The sequence below is a fragment of the Lytechinus pictus genome, chromosome 6 (assembly GCF_037042905.1).
Source record: "Lytechinus pictus isolate F3 Inbred chromosome 6, Lp3.0, whole genome shotgun sequence".
In the NCBI taxonomy this organism is placed as follows: Eukaryota; Metazoa; Echinodermata; class Echinoidea; order Temnopleuroida; family Toxopneustidae; genus Lytechinus; species Lytechinus pictus.
In genome coordinates, this window is record NC_087250.1 from 17,663,464 (window position 1) to 17,686,567 (window position 23,104).

The 23,104-nt window shown below is 35.9% G+C and overlaps 1 protein-coding gene and 1 long non-coding RNA gene across 2 annotated transcripts; both read left to right on the plus strand.

The window, feature by feature from the left end:
* The first annotated feature begins 6,332 nt into the window (after positions 1-6,332).
* On the plus strand, positions 6,333-10,769 carry LOC129262899 (uncharacterized). Its single transcript, XR_010293920.1, has 3 exons — positions 6,333-6,436; positions 7,602-7,716; positions 9,142-10,769. It is a non-coding gene; the product is annotated as an uncharacterized LOC129262899 (long non-coding RNA).
* Positions 10,770-19,891: 9,122 nt separating this feature from the next.
* LOC129262900 (secreted frizzled-related protein 5-like) lies at positions 19,892-22,343 on the plus strand. Its single transcript, XM_054900877.2, has one exon. The coding sequence runs from the start codon at positions 20,136-20,138 to the stop codon at positions 20,712-20,714; it is 579 nt and encodes a 192-aa protein (XP_054756852.1). The 5' UTR covers positions 19,892-20,135; the 3' UTR covers positions 20,715-22,343.
* The last annotated feature ends 761 nt before the right edge of the window (positions 22,344-23,104 follow it).

Below are 23,104 nucleotides of genomic sequence, written 5' to 3' on the forward strand. Positions count from 1 at the left end.
GGCCGATCGGGGAAAATATGGCTATAACCCCCCCCCTCCTATTGGCGAAGGCTAGATCAGCCCCTGCCCTTCTGCTTTCCAGCAACTTATACACCATACATTTGCGCCCCCCTCTCTCTCCCTCTTTCTCGTTTTGTTCTTTCACACTATTAATTTTCATTGGTTACCGCTTGATTTATTGTATATTTATCAGCATTACAATTGTTAATATTTTTATCAATATTTTTTAATACGTCTTGGGCCTTATCTACCCTTGCACCTTTTTTCTTTAAATTTGTTTCAAACGAAAGCATGATCATCACTGGCGTACAGATAGGGGAGGGGCGTGCTAGGGGTCACGGATCCCCCCCCCCATTCTCCCTACCAATGAAAGAAAAGAATAAAGGAAAGGAAACTAAATGTCATCCTTGTCTGGCCCCCTCCATTTTTTTTGTTGGCTCATTACGCTACTGGTGAGTTACTATAAGACGAGACTTCGGTTGTATTTTTTTCTATTCTGTGCAATAGCAACAATATAAATATATTTTAATAAATGAATATATGTATGTATCTCTCTCATAACGTATAAACAAATAATGTTGTTTCTAAAAGACAATAATACACATTATACACATATATATACCAGTAATAATATAGTTACATATTCATGAAACCCAATAACGCATCGCACTGAATTTATAATGCGAGCACGAAGCACGAGATGTTATTAACCTGGAAAGGGGAAATTTATACGCATTTTTTTTATTGTAAACATAAAGCATACCTATTGAATTTCACCTGGAGCAAATATCTCCACTTCGGAGCATATTTCGCCAGAGCGATTTTGACGCTAAGAATTTTTTTTTGTCCCGTCATGATAATTACATGAACACGCGTATTTTTTTTTCATTTTAATCACCAGGCACGAAATAAAACTTAAACAAATGCCCCCCAAGGAATAAGAATTAAGAATATCTATCCCTCCTTTGTGCTTATCCCTTTTTTCTATTTCTTTCTATGTTATGTATCAGGGGCCGCGGAACCGGGGGCTGGGGGCTTCAGCCCCCCCCTCCCCCTTTTTTTCCAAAACCGTGTACAAAAACGTAAAAATGACCATATGATTGTGATTTTTAGCATAGTCAGCCCCCACTTTGAAAACCGTTCCGCGGCCCCTGTTTATGTCATGTAATATATCAAATTTACTTTGCAATATATATATTATAATATACACATTTGTAAATTGACGTCTTCATCCTGTGCTACAATATTGTTATGCGCATGAAAGTACGAATTAATTTAAAGGTCAAGTCCACCCCAGACAAATGTTGATTTGAATAAATAGAGAAAAATCAGACTAGCGTAACGCTGAAAATTTCATCAAAATCGGATGTAAAATAAGAAAGTAATAGCATTTTAAAGTTTCGCTTATTTTTCACAAAACAGTGATATGCACAACTCAGTGAAATGCAAATGAGTCAGTCGATGATGTCCATCACTCACTATCCCTTTTGTTTTTTATTGTTTGAATTATACAATATTTCATTTTTTACAAATTTGAAAATACGGACCAACTTGACTGAACCATATAATATTAAACAATGCTAATTCCACGTGTTCAGGGGGGATTAATCGTTGTTTTACTTGGCAATGAGGAGAAAATTAGAATATTTCATATTTCACATAATAAAATACAAAAGAAATAGTGAGTGGATGACATCATCAGTCTTCTCATTTGCATACCAACCAGGATGTGCATATAACTGTTTTGTGAAATTAGGCGAAACTTTAAAATGTCATAACTTTCTTATTTTACATCCGATTTTGATGAAATTTTCAGTGTTATGCTTGTTGGATTTTTCTCTTTTTATTCAAATCAATTTTTGGTTGGGGTGGACTTGTCCTTTAAATATCGCAATATCGGAGCAATTTACGGCGGAGCAGATGTCGGCGGAGCAAACATTGACGGAGCAGATATCGGCGGAGCAATTGTCGCGATGCAATTTTCGGCGGAGCAGATGTCGGCGGAGCAATTATCGGCGGAGCAGATGTCGGCGGAGCAAAAATCGGCGGAGCAATTGTCGTATAATCGGAGCAGATGTCGGCGGAGCAATTTTCGGCGGAGCAGATGTCGGCGGAGCAAATATCGGCGGAGCATATGTCGACGGAGCAAATATCGGCGGAGCAAGTGTCGACGGAGCAACTGTCGGCGGAGCAAGTGTCGACGGAGCAACTGTCGGCGGAGCAACTGTCCGGAGCAATTGTCGGCGGAGCAGTTGTCGTATTTTGCGTAGCAGTTGTCAGCGGAGCAGATGTCGGCGGAGCAATTGTCGGGTCACCGACATCCCCCCCAGGTGTACGAACCTGTCTACGCCACTGGTGGGGGCAGTTTTGTTTAACCCCTCCATTCTATATTATTAGTTATTATACACAAGTTTCCCTTAACCCTGTGCAAAGAGGAAGTGTTCCCCCAACAATAAAAAAATGATTTTGTTATAAAGACAAAAACAATCAATCTTAACGATGAAAATTCAATTAAAATCGGATGTCAAATAAGAAAGTTCTGAGGGTTTTTTTAAGTTTCGCTCTATTATTTCACATGATATGCAAATCCTGGTTAGTTTACAAATTATGAGGGAACCAGTGAAATTTACACAATCGTTTTTCATTACTCTATTTGAAACATAATGTGTATATTTTTTTTTCGTTTTTCTACTCATTATAATTGATGTCAGTTAATTTTCCGTTCAAATTTCACTTATGACAATTGATTTTAGTTTCATCTTCTTTTATTCATTTTTTGTCCCGGATTCGGTAAAATAATATAATTTTGATTATCTTTTAATTTCGATGAAAGCGTGCGTATTATCGGTGTATGTGACCCATTAATTACAGTCGCACATCCGACTCGAAGAGGTGGGCGAAATATTAACCGCGATTTCATCGAAGCGTAGTAGGGTGAATGCTTGCTCGTGCGTGAAGATAATATAATAAATCGACACTTTCTACGTATTTGAGGGGGATGGGTGTTCCAAAGGGAGAAGGCATCTCATCGCTTGTCAAATTTCTTTAATTTTCCTCCCATATTTTAATCCCATTCATTTCCTGAATTCTTTTATTTATCGTTTTGGGACAGATCAGTGGGGGAATTCGTAAAATAGAAGGGGTGGTTTAAGAGAATGAGCTAAAGAAGCCTGATTGATTTTGATGAGGATGACGAGATTGGGAGAAAAAAGTTGAATTCTTGATGAGACATCGAGAGAGGGAGAGAGAAAGGGGGAGGGGAGGGGGAGAGGGGTTGGGATGGGAGAGGGCTTAAGGGGAAAGTCCATCCTGATTTCAACTTTGTTGCAATAAAAAATAGAAAAACAAAATTAAGTTTTGACGAAAATCCACTCAAGAAGCGAATTACCGAATAATTTTATGACGTCACATGCGAGCATCTCTTATAATGTCACACTTAAAAAAACCCAGAAGATTTATATATTTTGAAAAGAAGATTTCAAAGAAAAATAACAGAATTATTCTGCAAATTGCTAAAACAGTAAAATTTCTGCAATTTAACAGAACAGGTCTGTTGAAAATAGATGAAAACCAAGTTTTATTACAGGGAATTTGTAAGGTTTCAGACACCAAATATTGATAATTTCTGTAAGTTTACACAATGCAGCAAGTTATAGGTGTTCTCGAGGCCCTTCTGTGGTTATGTGTAGTGTTTGCGTGTGTGTAGTTTGCCATCAGACATATCATTTCATTCACACTTTGATAATCTACGTATAATGAATGGGAAAAATAGTTTTAATCATTACGAATCGACAAAGTGGGATGTTCTCGGATTTACAATGCCTGATGACATAAGTATATGGGGCAACTGCTCTCACATTATATGACGTCACACGAATAAAACCTGTAAACATTCACAAACTACGTCTTTTTCGTAAAACCTTCAGCAATATTTACTCTCTAATTTGTCTATTTTTATCAGAACAAACTAATCATGAGGGCAAATAAATTTCTCATTAAAAGGAGGTGAGATTGCAAAGACCTCTAGATCAGTAAAACTGAATATTTTTTTCTGTTTTGAATAATAAATTGCACAAAATATCGTTTCTCCCAAGTGGGAGTCTCTCCCTGATACTGAAATTGATATGATGACGTTTATGCCATAATTTTCATTCTATTTTCACATCCTAAAGGTGGAAATAGAATTCATCGTAGGCAGGGGATAAAATATTAATAGGAAAAATGATAAATGCGTAACTGAGAAGTTGGATGTATAGGGTGTTCCAAAGATGCGACTGGGGATCTAATAAATCACGGAAGTAGAAAATGGATGTAACTTGATTAGAATAATCTTAAACTTGCACACTGCAAGTGTTGGTTTAACACCAACCCGGAATCTATATATGTCCACACCAGAGAAGTGTTAAACAACACCAGTTTATTTTTGGTCTAACACCAGATAGGTGTTTATACATCACCAATTAGGCCTAATATTAAAACAGCATAGGTTTGATTCCATAGATTCCGGGCTAGTGGTATATCAACACCGGAATTTTTGCAGTGTATGTTACTATTTCCCCCAAACTTTCCAATCTACATAATATGACCTGCATGTCTTGAGTCCTGTGAACAATGTATGCCTACAATTTAAAGTTTAGGTCTAATGTATACTTTTGAAAATCACGGTCAACCAGAGCATGCGTAAAAACATAAATATACCCATGATTATTCAAGACATCTACAATTACATGTTATCTCAACCATTTTTTTATATTGAAATTTGGGTTTGACATTATATGGATAAAAACTGATTTACGAAGAGAATTAATGGTTTAATGTGATAAATTAGGAATTTAAGCTTGTTTTTAAAACGTATCACAGCTTATATTGGCAGCTCTTATTATAATTTTATTTTGTCTTGAGGACATTGTAGTACTAACCGAGGAGCCGCGGGACGCTCAATGATTAAGCATATCGATGCGTTCATATTTTGTGGCATGTATTTATTACTTTGCTGCCTTGTTTAATATTTAATTTTTTTTTTGGGGGGATACAGGTGATATTTTTTCCCGTATTTTTTCTAATAAATTTTTATACGATTTCTACATACCCGGTAGTGAAACTAATGAGCCAGGACGCTTAATGGTAAAGGTACCACAGAAAAAAGTTAAAATATAATGTTTATATATCTAAACATAGCAGCATCATTTTATTTTCGATTTGGGGACACTGTGACTCGTGATCGTGTTTTAAACTATTTTTCAAAATAAATTTGTTACACACTATGTAGTGCTAGCCAAGGAGCCAGGATGGTTAGTGATTAAATAACCGCAGAAAGAATGATGATGTTAGGTGCGATGTCTTTTTTTTCTCTGTGTATGGTCTCGCAAGAATTTAATTGGGCGGTGATAAATTTGTCTTTATCTGCCTACGATGGACATGAATAGAAAATGATCACTCTCTCTTTCTCCCCACCCTCTCTCTCCTCCTCTTCCTCCTCCTCCCCATCTCTCATCTTCTCTCTCCCTCCCTCGCCACTCTCTCCCCCCTCTCCCTCGCCACTCTCTCTCTCTTACCTTCTACTCCCTCTTTCCAAATCTCTCTCATCTCCTTTCCGCATTTCTCAATTTTGAGAGTTCTATAAATGATATATATTTCAAAGGACAAAATTCCAGAAAGAATATTCGATTCAGATTATCATTTTATTTGTTTATATGTTTTTAAGTAATCATTATCTATTTTATATATTTATTTATTTATCTATCTATCTATCTATCTATCTATTTTTTTTTATTATTTATTTATTCATTAACTTACCTACTTATTTAATTAATTTATATGTCTTATTTTGGGGTCCCCCTTCCACTCCCTCTCTCTCTCTCTCTCTCCTCGTCCCCCTCCCTTCCATCTCCTTTGTCTCCCACTTTCACCCTTCGATTCCTACTCTCTTGAGAAAGTTCTGTTTAAAATATATTAAAAAGAAAGTAATAGAAATTTTCATTTCAGCTGGAAGATAGATGTTATGAATGATGTGATGTTATTGTTTGTTTTTTAAATCTAGTATAGCTTGATGAGAAGTGAGGTCAAGTTACATTACAGATAATTGATTCAGACGACATTATGCTTAGGAAATACACAAAAATGTAACCAGTCACGTATCTGATTTAAACAAAAAAATCGGGGAGGGGAAGAAGACGCATAATGCTTTTGAAAGAAAGTCATTTAGTGAGAGAGCAAAGCGATCATGCTTGGCATGAGGGCACTTTTGCATTTTCTAAAGTGAAATTGAATTATTTCGTGCACAATTATGTAAGTAATGTGACTATTAACATTGTTGCTTTTTTTGTTATTTAGATAATGGACAGGCTGCATTTATTCATGCTTGTTGCCATGGCAACGATACTCAGCCTTTTAATGCCATCTGATGCCGGACGCGGAGATGGGTGCAGATATTATAGTGAGTATATCACGATGATACACTTCCACTTGGTCTATGCCCATTTGGTCCAATGAATTACTGCTAAGTGCTATAACCCGACACTAATTGGTCTAAATTAATTTCTTTCTCAAAGTTTAACCAGGGCCCCCGCCGGCTTACAAAGAGTTACGATTGATCCAATCAATCGTAACTCTATGGAAATCCACCACTGGCATATTTTTTCTACAGGAAATTGGCACAATGTCCTTTGTAAACAAAAAGAAGCACGGTGAATCTTCAAGAAAACAATGAATGCATGAATATACATCATAGTTAGAAAATATTTTGAACTAACATGCATAATACATGTTGATGTTGCTGGCTGTCCATAGTTGCGATTGATCGGATCAATCGTAACTCTTTGTAAGACGGGGCCAGATCGTACAGATGCAACAATTTACACGAATGAAAAAAATGTGGTAGCAAATAAACTGAAGTGAACGGGAAGTGTAAACTATGATCGTTTTTTTTCTGGAATGTTTTTATTTATTTGTTACAAAATTATATTTCATCTTTAAATGTCACTTTTGCTTCCCCACTTCGCTCGCACAAGACTAATTGAAAAATAAAAATCTACCATACGAATTTTGAAAGTTTAAAAACGAAAATATGATTTCTGTGATAGATTTTAAATAATATTCAAAACGCAATATTATCCCCTTCTCTGTTGCTTGGTCGTGATTTTTTTATGTTATTCATTTATTCATTCATTTATTCATTTATTTATATTTATTTATTTATTTTATTTTATCTTATTTCATTTTATTTTATTTTTATTTTATTTTATTTTATTTTATTTTATTTTATTTTATTTTATTTTATTTTATTTTATTTTATTTTATTTTATTTTATTTTATTTTATTTTATTTTATTTTATTTTATTTTATTTTATTTTATTTTATTTTATTTTATTTTATTTTATTTTATTTTATTTTATTTTATTCATTTATTTAATTTTTATTTATTCATTTATTTTGGGAAGGGGGAGAAGTCTATGGCCTTAAGCCATAGCATGTACGCCAGTGCTCGGCCTCTTAAATTAAGTTCATTTAGAAATCGCTTATCCCGTTTATATCGTCGGCTCCCTTTAATTTAGTAAAGCTTTGAAATATTGCTATGGCTTTTATTTCATCTGTCTTCCCAGGGAGGATGTGTAAACACGAAGGAACACGCTACGAACGATGGGATACATGGTCCACCGATGATTGCTATGACTGTACGTGTCTCGGGAAAGGCTATGGATATAAATGCTGCCAGGAGTAAGTGATAAGTGTTTATTTATTTATACATTCATTCATTTATTCATTCATTCATTCATTTATTTATTTATTTATTTATTTATTTATTTATTTATTTATTTATTTATGTATTTATCTATTTATTTATACATTCATTCATTCATTAATTAATTTATCAATTTATTTATTTATTCATTCATTCATTTATTTATTTATTTATTTTTTTATCTATTTATTTATTTATTTATTTATTTATTCATATATATATTACACACACTCACCTTGAGTGTGTGTAATATATTTCTTCCTAAAAGCAAAATTCACATTTCCACAAAGTATCCATCAAAGATTAAAAAAGTGATTAGATTAAATTTTTGTTTTGTGACATATACGAGCAGCTGCCCATTATGTTATGTCATAATAAAATCCATAAATTTCGATTTTTTTTTTTATAGTTCATGATGATTTTTTTTTCTTTCAGGAGCTTTTTTTTTTTAATTACACAATATATGATATCTTTTTAATAGGATTTTTTTCTATACGATATATTAGGCAGCTACTCGCATATGACGTATTAGATAAAAATATAAAATTCTTATAACTTTTTAAATCTTTGATGGATTCTGCTTAAACCTTCTTAAATTATTTTTTTACACTCCACACAGTTGCACACAGTCCACTAATCCTGTATCCGTCGCACAATCTTGTGCAATCCTCAATTTTGCGTGACGCCCTCTCGTGACCAAATCAGAGAGTAATCGAAACGAATAAATGTTCAGTATGTGCACTGTTTCCCTGTGTAAAACAGATAATGTTCTCTTTGTTTTGATGAAATAGAAGGTAATTTATAGGCATTATCACTAATGTGCTAATATATAGATTAATGGACATTATCTTTTTTTTAAGGAGGAACAGGCGCGGATCCAAGAGAGAGAGAAAAAAAAAGAGAGACGAATTGACCTTGCATATAAAGTTGAAAACCTTTTTTTTTTGGCTTGTTAATTTGTTGGTGGACGAATTACTGATCTTAAATTTAGGTGACAACCTTTTTTTTTTTTGCTTGTCAAATTTCCAATGGGTAAATAAAATATGGCACTCCTTAAAAAAATCCTGAATTCTGAAGCACCCCGTAAAATTTCAACTCTGGATCCGAGGGAAGGGGAGGGGGAGGGAGTAAATCATGGGTGTGAATGGGAGAATATTAATAAATAAATAATTATTTACCAATGACGTCACTATTCAATATAAAGTATTATAATGGTTATTTCATTTTTTTCTTAATCATCTTGATATTAAGCATGTATTGATCATGGAAGCTGCAAACGTTTGTGAGTGCCATATTTATGAAATTTTGTATTTCGATTGTATTTTTCATATAAATATTCTCACTCTGACTCTTTTCTGTCGAATTCCACCCCCTCTTTCTCTCTCTCTCTCTCATATTAGCTTTTGGTTACCAATGATATTCGATGAGAATCAATGCGAAGCCGTCTGGGATAAGGAAACCTGTTCCTACTCCGTTGTGAACCGCGACCCGACCGACACAACGCCTTGTGAAATCTTCGCTGGAATTCTGAAATAGATATAGCGCCATCTATAAACAACCTCTGTATAGTACTGTTGATTATTTTTATTCTAAACCATTGATCCCTATATTTCTGTTAATGAAAAAGACGAGTGTGCTAAACGGGGAAAATGCCAGGGAAATTACATTAGTTTAGTATAAGATTAGACCAATCGTTTTATTTTTTTTTTCATAATTATAATAATTTTTTTTCTGTAATCGATTATATTGCCATATGTAAAAGGAAGGAATTAATAAACTCATTAATTTCATAATACATGGATAACTGATGAAATAACGAATTTCATTGATGCAGAACGGTTCTTAACATTTGCTCCGGCGACAATGGCTCCGCTGTGAATTCCACACACTAATGGAATCGCCAACTTCAACCCTGGAATTATACCCTTTCCTAAATCTAACATTAACCCTATTGCAACCCCAACCCTATATCTTAGTCGAAATTAAGCCCGCAGGAATTGTCGCAGGAGCAAGTGTCGTGTCACCATGCAGAACATACAGATATATTGATTGTCAGTGATAACGCCTTGATTGGATCATCAACAAAACAAGCGGATCTTGAAATTATTCTAGCTTTGCAAAATTACTAAATTTCATTCAGTGCCGAACTATTGAAATAGCCAAGTGTAAGTTAAACAATGAATGATGTATTTCTGGTCATACATAATGCCAGAGAGTCGATATTTTAAAAAAAAAATTAATATCATTAGTATTATCGTTCATGATTTTTTGTTTAAATTTTGTTTATGGAGAGAGGGTTTGGGCATAATTTTGTGTTTTATCTGTTATCATTCTAAACGGAGGACAAAGTGTTTCTTTGAAAAGATGATAATTAATCTTTCTTTGTGAACAGTACTAGTCTATACACTCTAAATTCCAAGGACTTAAAATAAATCCAGATCTGATGTGAATAGTGACCAGCCGAATTTTGAATTCATTTTAAATCTTAAGGATTAACTTTTAAATCTCAAAAGATTTATATTCCAATCTTTTAGATTTATATTTAAATCAAGGTTTAAATTCAATATTCGGCTTGCCTCTATTCACAGCCGATCTGGATTTATTTTAAATCCTTGGAATTAAGAGTGTAGATTATCATATTTGTCATAATATGATATCAACAAGTCCTTTTCACACTCTTAACACTCCCCACCCAGGGTGAAAGGTCACAAATGTGCATGAGTCATGCATTGACGTATTGCCAATGAGCTTTTTATGAAGCGTATAAATTTTCGTCCCATCAACGTTGCCCTATACGATTTTCCAAGTACCGAAAAAAACAAACGGGTGAAAAATTAAAGGGGGAGAAAAAAGAAGAAGATTATATTAATAGGGAATTATCTGTCGTCAAACGATATCATACGTTTTATTCCACTGAGAAAAATATTTCGTCAATTCCTGCCCCATATATCGATTGATGTGTTCATTGATGTATTCCTTATTGTACAATGCAAATTAATACATTTTGTTTGTTCAACGTAAAACGTTCAATTATTTTTGTTTTCTTTTTTTTGTGTGCTGCTGATGGAGATCATAAGGAGAGGACGATAGAGAAAAGGATAGAGAGAAAAAAAAGAAAGAAGAAAGGGAGGGAAGGAGAGATAAAGGGGTGGGATGGGAGAGGGAGAGAGCGGAAGGGCAAGTTGGCAACCTACATTGTTAGAAAATTTATCCTTAAAATAAAAGAAGTTCCTGCAGCAGAGTCTCGAGAACACCTGTAATCTTACCAGATTGCGTAATCTTACAGGAAATTCGTATTTGGTGTATGGAACCTTACAAATTTCCTTTAAAAAAACACCATTTTCCCCTTTTTAAACAGACCTGTTCTGTTAAATTGCAGAAAAAATCCTGTTTTATGAATTTACAGAATGATTCTGTTATTGCTTTTTGCTAAATCTTCTTTCTTTTTTCTGTAAAATCAGGGTTTTTTTTACAGTGTATATGACTGGAAGTGAAGAATATAACAATAGAAGAAAAACAACACGAATTAGTAAAAAGAGAAGCCAGGAAAATTAAGAACTTAAATCATCTTCTTTTTTTTTGATCATCTGAAAAGATTAGCTTCCCCCTCCATGGACCGATTAATACCATTTATACACAAGAACAACAACAATAGAGACAACAATAATCGGACATCAATAAAAGACACCCTCTATTGACGGTCCCTGGACATGCTAATCCCATCTTTATCCTACATCCTCATTATCGTACCCCTATAATTGACCCCATACCAATTAGTAGCACCCCTTTGATCCCCCTCAATGGGGGTATTAGGGCACCTGTGATGGACCCATGTCGCTTGGTAGAGAGCAAAATAGATGAAAGAAGAACTGGTTTGATAGACGGGTATGTCGATAATAGAAGGGGGGGGGGTATAGTCATAAGAGATGGAGACATAGATATATTGGAAGATAGATAAGAGGTAGATAGATTGAGAGATATGGGAGATAGATAGATTTGGAGATAGATAAAAGGAAAGTTGAAAAGACAAAATATAGCTAGATGGAATGAAAAATCGATCGTGAGACGATAAATAGAATGATGGATGGATGGATAGATAAATAGGTGGATGGATGGATGGATAGATAGATGGATGGATGGATGGATAGATATATAGATAAATAGATAAATAGATGGAAGGATGAATGGATGGATGGATAGATAGATAGTTTGATAGGTAGATGGATGTATGGATTGAAGGAAGGATGGATGGATTGATAGGTAGGTAGATAGATAGAAAGAGAGATAGATAGATGGATAGATGGATGAATGGGGTTATGAGACAGACTGTATACTGGTAAGTAGATAGATTCATAGATGAATACTAACAAAAATACAATTTAAATTCCTTGTTTTTTGGGGGACACACATCTGTATTACATAGGCCTACTGCATAAATTGATATAGAGTTCAATTGTAGTTCCAAATCTTTATTTATTAAAACTATTAATGGAATGCGTATCATCCCACATAAATACATGTATGAGTTGAGCAGGGAGACTGAACATGTTTGAATGTCGGCTCATGTTCAAGTGGACGCCCTAACACGTAGAAATATTTTTACACCGTGAAAAAGGTTCACAGACAAAAATTTATAGACTGTGACATTTCCTCAAACATAGGTTATGCTACAGTATCAAGTATGTTTTCTCGGAGAAAGAAAGTCATGTAGCTAGCCTGTGAAATCAGACTCGAACTCTTGAACAAAAACTACAGTCGGATGTGAGACGGCTTCTATTGAAATTGAACAGAAGGTCCACTGAATTGAATTGATCTGAATTAAAATGAATGGAATCGAACCGAATTAAATGAAATTAAGTTGAATTGAAATGAATCATATTGAATGGAATCGAAGTAGACTTAATCGAAGTTGAATTGAGCTTGAATCGAATTAAATGGAATTAAATTTGAATTGAATCTAATTGAATCTAATTGAACTAAGTTAAGTTGGGTTAAACTGAATTTAACTGAATGGAATGGAATTGATTTGAATTGAAATGAACCGAATCGAAATGAATTTAATTGAATTAAGCTCAGATGAGCTATACACTGAATTAATTGAATGGAAACGAAGTAATATGAACTGAACTGACTTGAATTGTTTTTTTAATTGAAACGAATGAATCGAAACGAATTGAGTTTTAAAGAAAAGAAAGAATTCAATTGAATAAAGTTTAGTTGAGTTGGATCAAATTGATCCGAAAGGAATCGGAATTAACTTAACATTGGAATTAATATAATTAAATTGAATAAAATAATAAAATGAATTATTCGTATTTAAATGAATTGAAACAAACTGGATTAGATAAAGATTAAGTGGAATAAAACGAGTTGAATTAAATAGAATGAAATTGAAAAACAAAATGAAATCGAAACAAAATGAACTGAATCGAAAAGAATTGCATCGAACTAACTAAATTTGATTGAACTGCATGGAATCGAAATGAATTTGAATTAAAACAAAATAAATATATAGATATTACATAGAGAAATAAATTATAAGAAATGAATTGAGTCGAATCGAATTATACGTACAGGGACATGGAATATCATTTGAACCTTTTAGATTTAATCTAAATCTTGCGGATTTGAAATCAAATCTCTTCAGATTTAAAGGTGAAACTTTAGGATTGTAAAATAAATCCAGCTTGCCACTCTTCACAACCGAGCTGAATTAATATCAAATCCTTGAAATTTATTGTTTATCTATTAGTTTTAGACGATTTAAAATTTCGAGCGACCGGTATCAGAAAAATTGATGCGATCTGTCCTAGCACTGCCCTACATTTCATACCGAAATCACGCAGCTATTGAAAGCGATGCAGATTTTATCTATCTCCCCTTCCACTCACAGACTTTCACCATCCTTTCCGAATGGCACAAACTCGACAGAAATCGTATTCTGTTTCTTTCGAGTTGTCATAAAATTCTATACCCATCTTGACATAGCTGTTAGTCAGGCCCAGACAAGCAATAAAACATATTTTTTTCTCGGTGCCCGATGAAAACCCTTTTTTTACTGCTTAAGTGACAAATCTGATTCACAATTATGAAGGGATTAGGACTTTCTGCCCTTTAATAAAAAGGGGAAAAGAGAAAGAATAAAAAAGTTGTAGTCTATGAATGAAGACCCATAGCGCTGTTGTAAAAAATGACAGGTCAGAGAATATCATTGACCAGCTTGGCGTATGGACTCCTAAAGTTTGCACAGATTAACCCATGAAAATGTATCCAAGCTGAAACTGAAAATATGATAAATAGATAAAGTAAATAAGTAAATAAATTATAAAATGCATAAAAATGAAAATAAAAAATTATATAAAACAGATTGAATAAGATTATAAAATTGTGAACTAGAAAAAATAAACATATCGAAATATAGTCCCCTAACCGGCGAACATAAAATTATAGACATATCATGAAAATACCCTTTGCCCGAATATATTGTACGAAGCGCTGCCATAAAATGATGAAATCGGGGTCGAGAATATAGACTACGACGACCCATGTCAACCAAACAATTATTTATCGCAGCATTCCAACACGTCTGGGGACATGTCAACACCCCTCCCTCGTTACGACTTGGACGAAATGGAATCGTCCACTTTCAAAGTATGTTTAGTCTGATACCGCAGACAAGTTTGCTAAAACCATAAAGTACATGTTCATGGTTATAAGTATAAGTATTTATTCATTGTTCATAAATGGAAATTCTTCTTGTTTACATGCCGTGCAAAATGATAGACAACAAATTGTATGTATTTAACATGAACAATGCAATCTACATTTGGAACATGACAATAAACATAATATATCTTACATGATAATTCATAACAGAGTATTTAAAGGAGAATGAAACCCTTGAAACCAGCTGAATCCATATCAAAGAGAAAAATCAAAGAAACATATTGTTGAAAGTTTGAGGAAGATTGAATGAATAATAAGAAAGTTATGAGCATTTGAATATTGAGATCACTAATGCCATGTAGATCCTCCGATTGGCAATGCGACCAAGATCTGTGATGTCACACACGTACAACTCCCTCATTACTTTAGTACTTATTTCACTTATATTCTCACTTTTATAGAGTCTATCACAAGGTGAGGTGTTCTCTTTATGAGAGGACAAGTACAGAGGTTTCACAACATTATATCATTGATGAATCGTTTGTCATATGATTAGAATGAGCAAAAAGAGATGTTTTGGGGTATATTTTCAGTGCCCAAAAGGGGAGAGTTGTTTATCTGTGACATCATAGATGTTGGTCAAATTGCCAATGGGAGGATCTCCATAGCATTAGTGATCTCGACATTCAAATGCTCAAAACTCTTCTATTGCTAGTCCTATTTTAATCAAACTTTTGTTGATCTTATTCTTTGATTTTTCTGCTTTCACAAAAGCTAACTTGCTCCAAGAGTTTCATTCTCCTTTAAATAACATGAAAGGCATTATATGAGTTCACTGAAATTTGCAATTTGGGAAAGTTATAGCAAGCCAAACAAAACAGTAGCGTACAGATGGGGGGGGGGGGGGCTTCGGGCGCTTGCCCCCCCCCAATTTTTCATGACCACGATAACAAAAAAAAAAAGGAAAGGAAAGAGAGAAGGGTGAAATACTAGTATGATATTATTTTCTGAATATTATGCCAAAATCGATCACAAAATTGGACTATCTTAATAAAAATGTTGAAATTTTTGCTCGCTCGTTCACAACTTAAAAAAAAAATGAATTTTACCCGATACGCCATATCTGCCCCCCTCAAAATATTTGGCTCATTACGCCACTGAAACAAAAGGTTGCTTTGAATAAATAAAAATAAACCACGACTAACACTGATAATTTCATCGAAATGGGTGTAAAATACTTGTGGAATTATTATTCCAAAGGTCAAATCCGACTTTGAAATATTTCGTTATAGTTTGAAAATAACTATTCGAAAATAGAGATTATGCTAAAGACAGCGTGTAAATATTCATATCTGAATGGTACGCGCCTCAAATCCCAAATAACCAACAGCAATAACACCAACATTACAACAACCCTATACAAAATCATTTTTTTTCTTCACCCCACTCAGCCAATCACACCCCTCCCCCCTACGTTGTGCGAAGGAAATGGACGAGTCCAGTCACCAGTCTGTCAGGACCTGTCAACTATTCGCCGCGGGGTAGGCATTCCCCGATATTACAGAGGGATTCTCAGGAGACAAATTAGTGGACTTCGGAACACAATTTCTTCATTTCACCGCTATGACGTTTCGTCCCGGCCCCCGCGGCGAACGGGGGAATAAGAAGCAGAAGAGAGAAAAATAACCAAAACTGACGCAGAAAAAAGACGGTACATACATTTTTCGTCTCCGCTTTCAGTCACATTATTTTTAGATTTTTGTTTTTGAGACGGGATTCTTTCCCACACTTGGGACAGAAACAATTTTGACAACATTTGGTCTTCGGTTTCCAACAACTGAAATAGGAATAAAGGACGACCCATGCAGACTGCGCTGAATAGTGGACTATTGTAGTCTTTATGGAAATTTTTCTTGCATTTGCCTCTCTTTTTGCACTCACTTTTCACTCCTCTTGGTAGTGACGTCAATGATCACTCAAATTGGAGTGAATTTAGAGTGAACTTAGTAACAACAACGAACGGTTCACAAAATTTTCACTGGTTAAAAAGGTGAAATTAACTAAATAACACTCAAAAGTTAATCTTAATAAAGTGGTTTATTCACTCTCTCCGGGGAGTGAATTAATGTTCACTAGTTTTTGAGTACATTATCGCTGTGTTCATAGGAAGAACAGAGCAGCCATTATACAGGGCCCTGTAACGATTTTTTGACTGGGGGTGCTGAAGTAAATTTGACAAGCAAAAAAAAAAGTTTCACTAAAAATGAAGATTGGTTTAGGTCCCAAGAAATTTGACAAGCGAAAAAAAAGGCAAGAGGTTTCACTCCAAAATGTTGTGCATTTGGGTTACATTACCCACCAGAATTCTAGGGGTGCTGCCCATGGAAATCACACACGCAATACCCCACGGACAATTTTGGAGGTGCTTCGGCACCAACGCTACCCAGGGTCATGCCATGATATCAGCGGCTTTGAATAGAGTGATCCTTTTTTTATGCCATATCTTTACAATGTATTGTTTTTATTCTCATACGGTAAATAAAACCAAACCAAATAAAATCTCAGAACATCTGTCTAAACCCATTCGGTATTCCATTTTGGTCTGATAAACATTTGACTCAATATTACGTCGTCTACTCATTAAAATGATGATACGGATCCCAATCAAAATAATGACCATGGCTGACATCTAGATCACGTGACCAGACATTTATTTCAGCCGAAAGACAAATTTGCTAATGAACGGAAGTAATAACTAGTTCTTTTGACCAGCCATGGTTTGAGATCTTACATAATACATATCAATTTGCTCAGGCATTATTAGAATAATTGCACATGTTACATTAATTTTTAGAACAATCCAAAACGCCCTCGACTTTGCCTTGGGCGTGCATAAAACTGTTCCAAAGGTATTTCGTGCTTTTCATTTTTTTGTTTACTGATGCCTTAGTATTATTATTATTACATGAGAATTTGGTTCATAAATCGTTCATTCACCTATTAAAATGTAAGAGACAAAATTGTAAATTAGTAAAATGGGGAATTGGCAGTGCAGTTAGGCTATACCGATGAATCGATTACAAGATGAAGTCTGAAAAATTAAGACTAATCAGAGTGTGCGCGCGTACCCAAGAGAAATTTCACCTGTCTCGAAATCACAACCGGCCCCATGCATTTAAAGTCAACTGGGGTTTTGTTTGTCATTGTTTTCCATCAAATCTAATAAATTTATCTTTAGCTGGCGTTTTTTTTCATTTTGACAGAAATTGAAGACAGCAACTACGTTTGAGAAATGGCGATGTCAAAGTTTGTAAGATTTTTTTCAAAGGAAGGAAAGGAAGCTGTCTTGGTTTTTGTTTACTTTATTACGAGGAAGCCTGATTGTGTTTGACATGGTATGGAGGAGAGATGAAAGATGAGAAAGAGGGAGAGAGAGTGAGAGTGAGAGAGAGGGGGAGGGAGGGGAGAAGGGGGAGGGGAGAAGGGGGGGGGGGGCAATATGCGATATGAAGACAGTTTATATCATTATTCACGTTTCATAATACATTCTGGATTGGCAATGTTGGCATTCGACGAAATTGCGAGAAAAATGAACTTGACAGCCTCCCTGTGCATCAACACATTGAATGGAAAAGTTATTTCCTTAAGTTATTTGAATTTAATTGTACCCTACTTATTTTCAAAAATGAAATAAAGTGCCTCTACGCAAGCAAGGCGTCTGGTCTGCAAAAGCGCTCATTGCTTTTAGGGAATTTCCCCCAAATAATGGTTAAAAAGAAAACAAAAATATTGATAATAAATGAGAAATTTGACTATCATTGACTGACTGGAATACTCCCAGGGAGTGGAGGATGTGCACACATTGTGTGCGGGAATGACTGATTGAATCCGATGACCGGGGTAATATTATATCTGTACAGTGCTTAGACACGTCGTTCCGATGTATTAAGCGCTATATAAAAAAACGGATTATTATTATTATTGATAAAAAAGATGAAGTCAAAATTTGAGGATGATTTCCATTCGCAAATCGCCACTATAAGACCAAAGTGTCAATTTAATTCAATCGATTCAGTTTCAATCCATAGGTCTGTGATATAGAATGTATAATATAAATATTTCCCCACCTGCATTTTACACACGTGGGCATATATGTCTAAATATCATTATGAATAAAATATATTTTTTAAAATGACATGTGCGAATTGAGTTCTTTTGTAAATTTCCAGTTATTCCACTGTATAGAGAAATCTGGGGCCCGTTTCATAAAGAGTTACAACTGTTCTAAATTTGCCATAATGCCAACTACCATGGAAACAGGGCTTAGCAGCCAATCATAATCATGGTTATCATGGTAGTTGCCATAATGGCAAAGTTACAACAGTTGTAACTCTTTATGAAACGGGCCCCAGATATTTTATTTGTAGTCGAGTTGAATCGATCCCTATTGCTTTCCTGCCATTTTAAGGCCCCCGATCCTCCTGCTCATCTGTTTATTGTTTTCATTAGGCCTACAAGAAGTTTTTTATTTTCCATTTAAGTAACACAAGATCTTCTGATTCAAAATTGCTTGCAGTTCCTAAATCCAAGAAATCATGGGGGGGGGGGTCGGTCATTTGCACATGCTGGACCATCCTTGTGAAATTAGTTGCCATATTCCATTCGTTGTATTTCAAATATCGCTAATTTCAAAATTGCTCTAAAAACCCATTTGTTTAAAATTGCCTTCCAGTAGTTTCCTTTCATTTTCATGACTGTGCTTCTTTTATCTTTGTCCCTTTCTGATCCATGTAATTTTTCTCTTATTTCCTTTTCGCAGCGAATTGAGCACATAATCAATGTGGATTTGGCGCTTTAGAAATATTCTATATTATTATTATTATAACATACAAAAAAATTGTATCATGATTGGATCATCATCGTTAAAGAAATTACATCGTACAATTAAAATCACCTCTAAAGAACCTGACGAAAAGGAAAACATTCAGTGTATGGAAATAATGATTCGAAAAAAAAAAGATCATCTTAGCGATCCAAAGTATGAATATGACAGTTGATGAATCAAAAGCATATACACCCCCACTCTACTACATCTCAAGATGCATTGAAAATGACAGCATCTTATACTTCTCTCTAAAACATGAATAAGACTGACATCTTTTACTCGTCCGGGTTTTTTTTCTTCCAAGACCTACTTTAGATTGTCACGAACTCTGATTGACATACGTAATAGTGCCTTTCCATTGTACGTTTTGTTTAAAGGGAAAACTATCTTTCCTTTACCTCAATAGGCCACTGAAACTGCCAATCACACCGATGAAGAGAGGGAGAACTATGTACACAATTTTCGTGTATTGTTACTGAAATAATAGCCCGGGCGAACACTGACTGCGCCCGTACAAAGGGAATGTCAATTGAGGCGGGGAGTCTATTGTGCGCGCGTATTGAATGAGGTGTTCAGTAAGCAGACGACAGCCCTGCGCGATAGCCTCGCTCGATCACTCATTCTGTCCGCCGCTGTGATTTCGTCTGCCGCAACAGGTGAATACGGTCACGGATTCGTCACTGCTTGCTCAATTTTGCAGACGACTGTCGAACACTCTTGTTGTCGATAAAAGATTGATCCATTTGGTTTCAGTTTTGACGAGAAACTGCTGTTTCCAGCTCTGTATCTGTTCAGGAAACATTATCCGTGCCTTCGCCTCAGTACGAGATACACACCGACATCATGATCGAGAGGTTGCTCGTGATATTCCTTGCTTTCGTCGCGTCGACGCCCGCCGTCGTTTGGGGGCAGGAGACGGAGACAGACATGGCGATGCTCGGGGTGAACTCCCGCACGTACCCGCTCGACCTCAGCGGTCGCCCCAAGGAATCAGTATGCGTCGACATCCCGGAGGATCTGAGCTTATGTCAAAATATTGGATACACACGGATGCGGATGCCGAATCTATTGGAACATGATACCATTGAGGAAGTCAAAAACCAAGCTAAGAGCTGGATTCCTCTTCTCCTTCAGCACTGTCACGAAGGCACCCAGCTCTTTCTCTGCACCCTCTTCGCTCCGGTCTGCCTTGTCCTCGACCGCCCTATCTACCCGTGCCGGTCGCTCTGCGAGGAGGTCCAAGCCGGCTGCGGTCCCCTGATGGAGTCCAACTGCTTCCCGTGGCCGGATATGCTCAGGTGCGACAAGTTTCCCGAGGACAACGATCTCTGCATCCGACTGAACATGCGGAATCAGAACGGGACCGTCGAGGCTCAGCCATTTGAGATGTCTGCAGGTACGGCACGTTCCGGTAAAATTTAGTGATAGATTACTAATATTATATAATCATTAATCAAACCATGTTTTTCATGTTTTTGTAATATGTGGTCAATCTGCCAAGGCCAAGCGTGGGCGCAAGTCGAGCGAGGGGCATGGGCCGCTGTTGGGCCCGCTGTTGGGTCGAATCAACGACCCGGTCCAGATCCAGAAGCTTGGTTCAACAAACGTTGCAATTAACTTTGCCTTTGCGGCAACTATTATGATAATGGGTCTCAGAAAGCAATCAAGGTTGCCATGGTAGTTGTCATTCTGGGGCAGTTACCACAGTTGCATCGATTAACATCTAGATCAGTCATTACCCGTTGGACTGATTATTTACGATTAATCATAGACTTTGGATAACCTATACACCTGGGTGAAGAGCGGTAAAAATAAAATAACATTTGTCCATATCCATGACGATTGCCAACTATGCCAACTATGATTTAAGTGTAATGAAAAAAAAATAAGCCTAATGGAGACCCGTCCATAGCCGGGGTGACGAGAAATCATTTTATCTCTGGTGACCTATGTTATATTGGTTGTCAAACCTGTATAATCATTTAATAAAAAGAGTTCTCAAAAGGAACAAGAAAAGTTGTCTTATTGATAAAGGCAGGTGGTATTTGTAGACAGATAGCCTACAAGTGAGAACCAGATTTAAAGGAGAACAAAATAGAGCGGAGAAACGGCCTTTGCCTCTTCAGCTCCATCTCTCTGGAGTCTGGAATGCTCTTCCACTGAGGGTCCGATCATCTGAATCGCTTGAACATTTAACAATTATTTAAAATCCTGTTTCTTCTTACTTTGGTTGAATATGTTAAGGTAATTTTGATCTGACCATACACTCGCACAAGCAAACATTTTTTCCCCTGTAATTCCACCCCCATCTCTCTGCGCTTCGGAATAGTTTACTAGATAGATGGCGCGTAATAAATGCTGTGTTTATTACGGAAAGGGGGAAATACAGACAATCATTATAATTATAGAAAAGCTGACAGTGTTGACACTAAAAAAAAAATAAAACAGGTTTGGTAAAGTTTGGTTCACTACACCACTTCTGTTTTCCTTACCACTGATGAATAAAAAATGCATAAGGTTTTAATTAAACACTGAGTAGTGTTGTAATAAGTCACCTGATTTGCATGTAAATTGGTTTCCAATCACAGTTATGTAAAGGTTACCATGCCTCGCCGATAGTGTTGTATAATGTGACACAGTAAAAACTAGAGGGGTGAAACTGACTTTTACGCAGCAAAAACTGTGGTGTTAACCGGTGTACATAACGGACCACACCAGTTATTTTACACCGGTGTTGAATTGATGGTGTTAGTTTTACACCTATAGGTGTCATTACAACACCTTTGGTTGTTACATTTACACGCTTTGGTGTTATTTTTAATCTCTAGGGTGTAATTATAACACCTCGGGGTGTGGTCCTCTATTAACACCAACTGGTGTTAGTTTTAACACCGCAGTTTTTACAGTGTAGTTCGTAACGCCAGAGTAACAAACCCTGAGGTGTTTAAAAATAACACCCTAGAGATTGAACATAACACCAAAGAGTGTAACAGAAACAACAATAGGTGTTGTAATAACACCCACAGGTGTGAACTAACACCAAAAACGCTCCCCCCCAAAAAAAAAAAAAATGCGCAGTGAAATTACTGGTGTGGCCATTTCTGTGCACCAATAAACATGATCAACATCACGGTTTTTTTTTTGCAGTGGATGATGATTCCAATATTTTCCGTCGGTGGTTCATAGTCTTCAAATACTGCATGGCGTGATATCGTAAACAATTGAAATCCTGGTGAAGAGTTATTCTCCTATAGTGTAGCGTAGAATGTTGACTGGGTAGACAGGAAGATAGAACAGGTGCGTGAAGGATGGTGTATTTCATCGCGAAAATAAATAATTCATCGGTTTGAGAAATATTCATTCAAATGGGGGACATGGGCCCCGTCTTACAAAGAGTTACGATTGATCCGATCAATCTCAAGTATATGGAAATCCATCAATGTCATATTGTTTTCGTTTGGAAATTTGCTCAATGTCCTTTGAAAACAAAAAGACGCATGTGGAATTGTCGAGAAAATAGTGAATGTGTGAATACACGTCATTTCTAGAAAATATTTTGAACAAACATATATTTTAGATGTTGACATTGCTGGCTTTCCATAGTTGCGATTGATCGGATTAATCGCAACTCTTTGTAAGATGGCCCATGGTACAAATGAAAGTGGGTTGGGGAAAGAGAGAGACATGGCAGTGACGGAGAGGAGGGATGTGAGAGACGGGGGGGGGGGGGGCAGAGAGAAGGTGGGGTATACAGACGCTGTTATCTTCACAAGAAATATCTGACGATACATCTTCTGATATCAGTTATTATT

Excerpts from the sequence above, each read along its gene's own strand:
- LOC129262900 (XM_054900877.2), top strand. The coding sequence starts at position 20,136 with ATGATCGAGAGGTTGCTCGTGATATTCCTTGCTTTCGTCGCGTCGACG.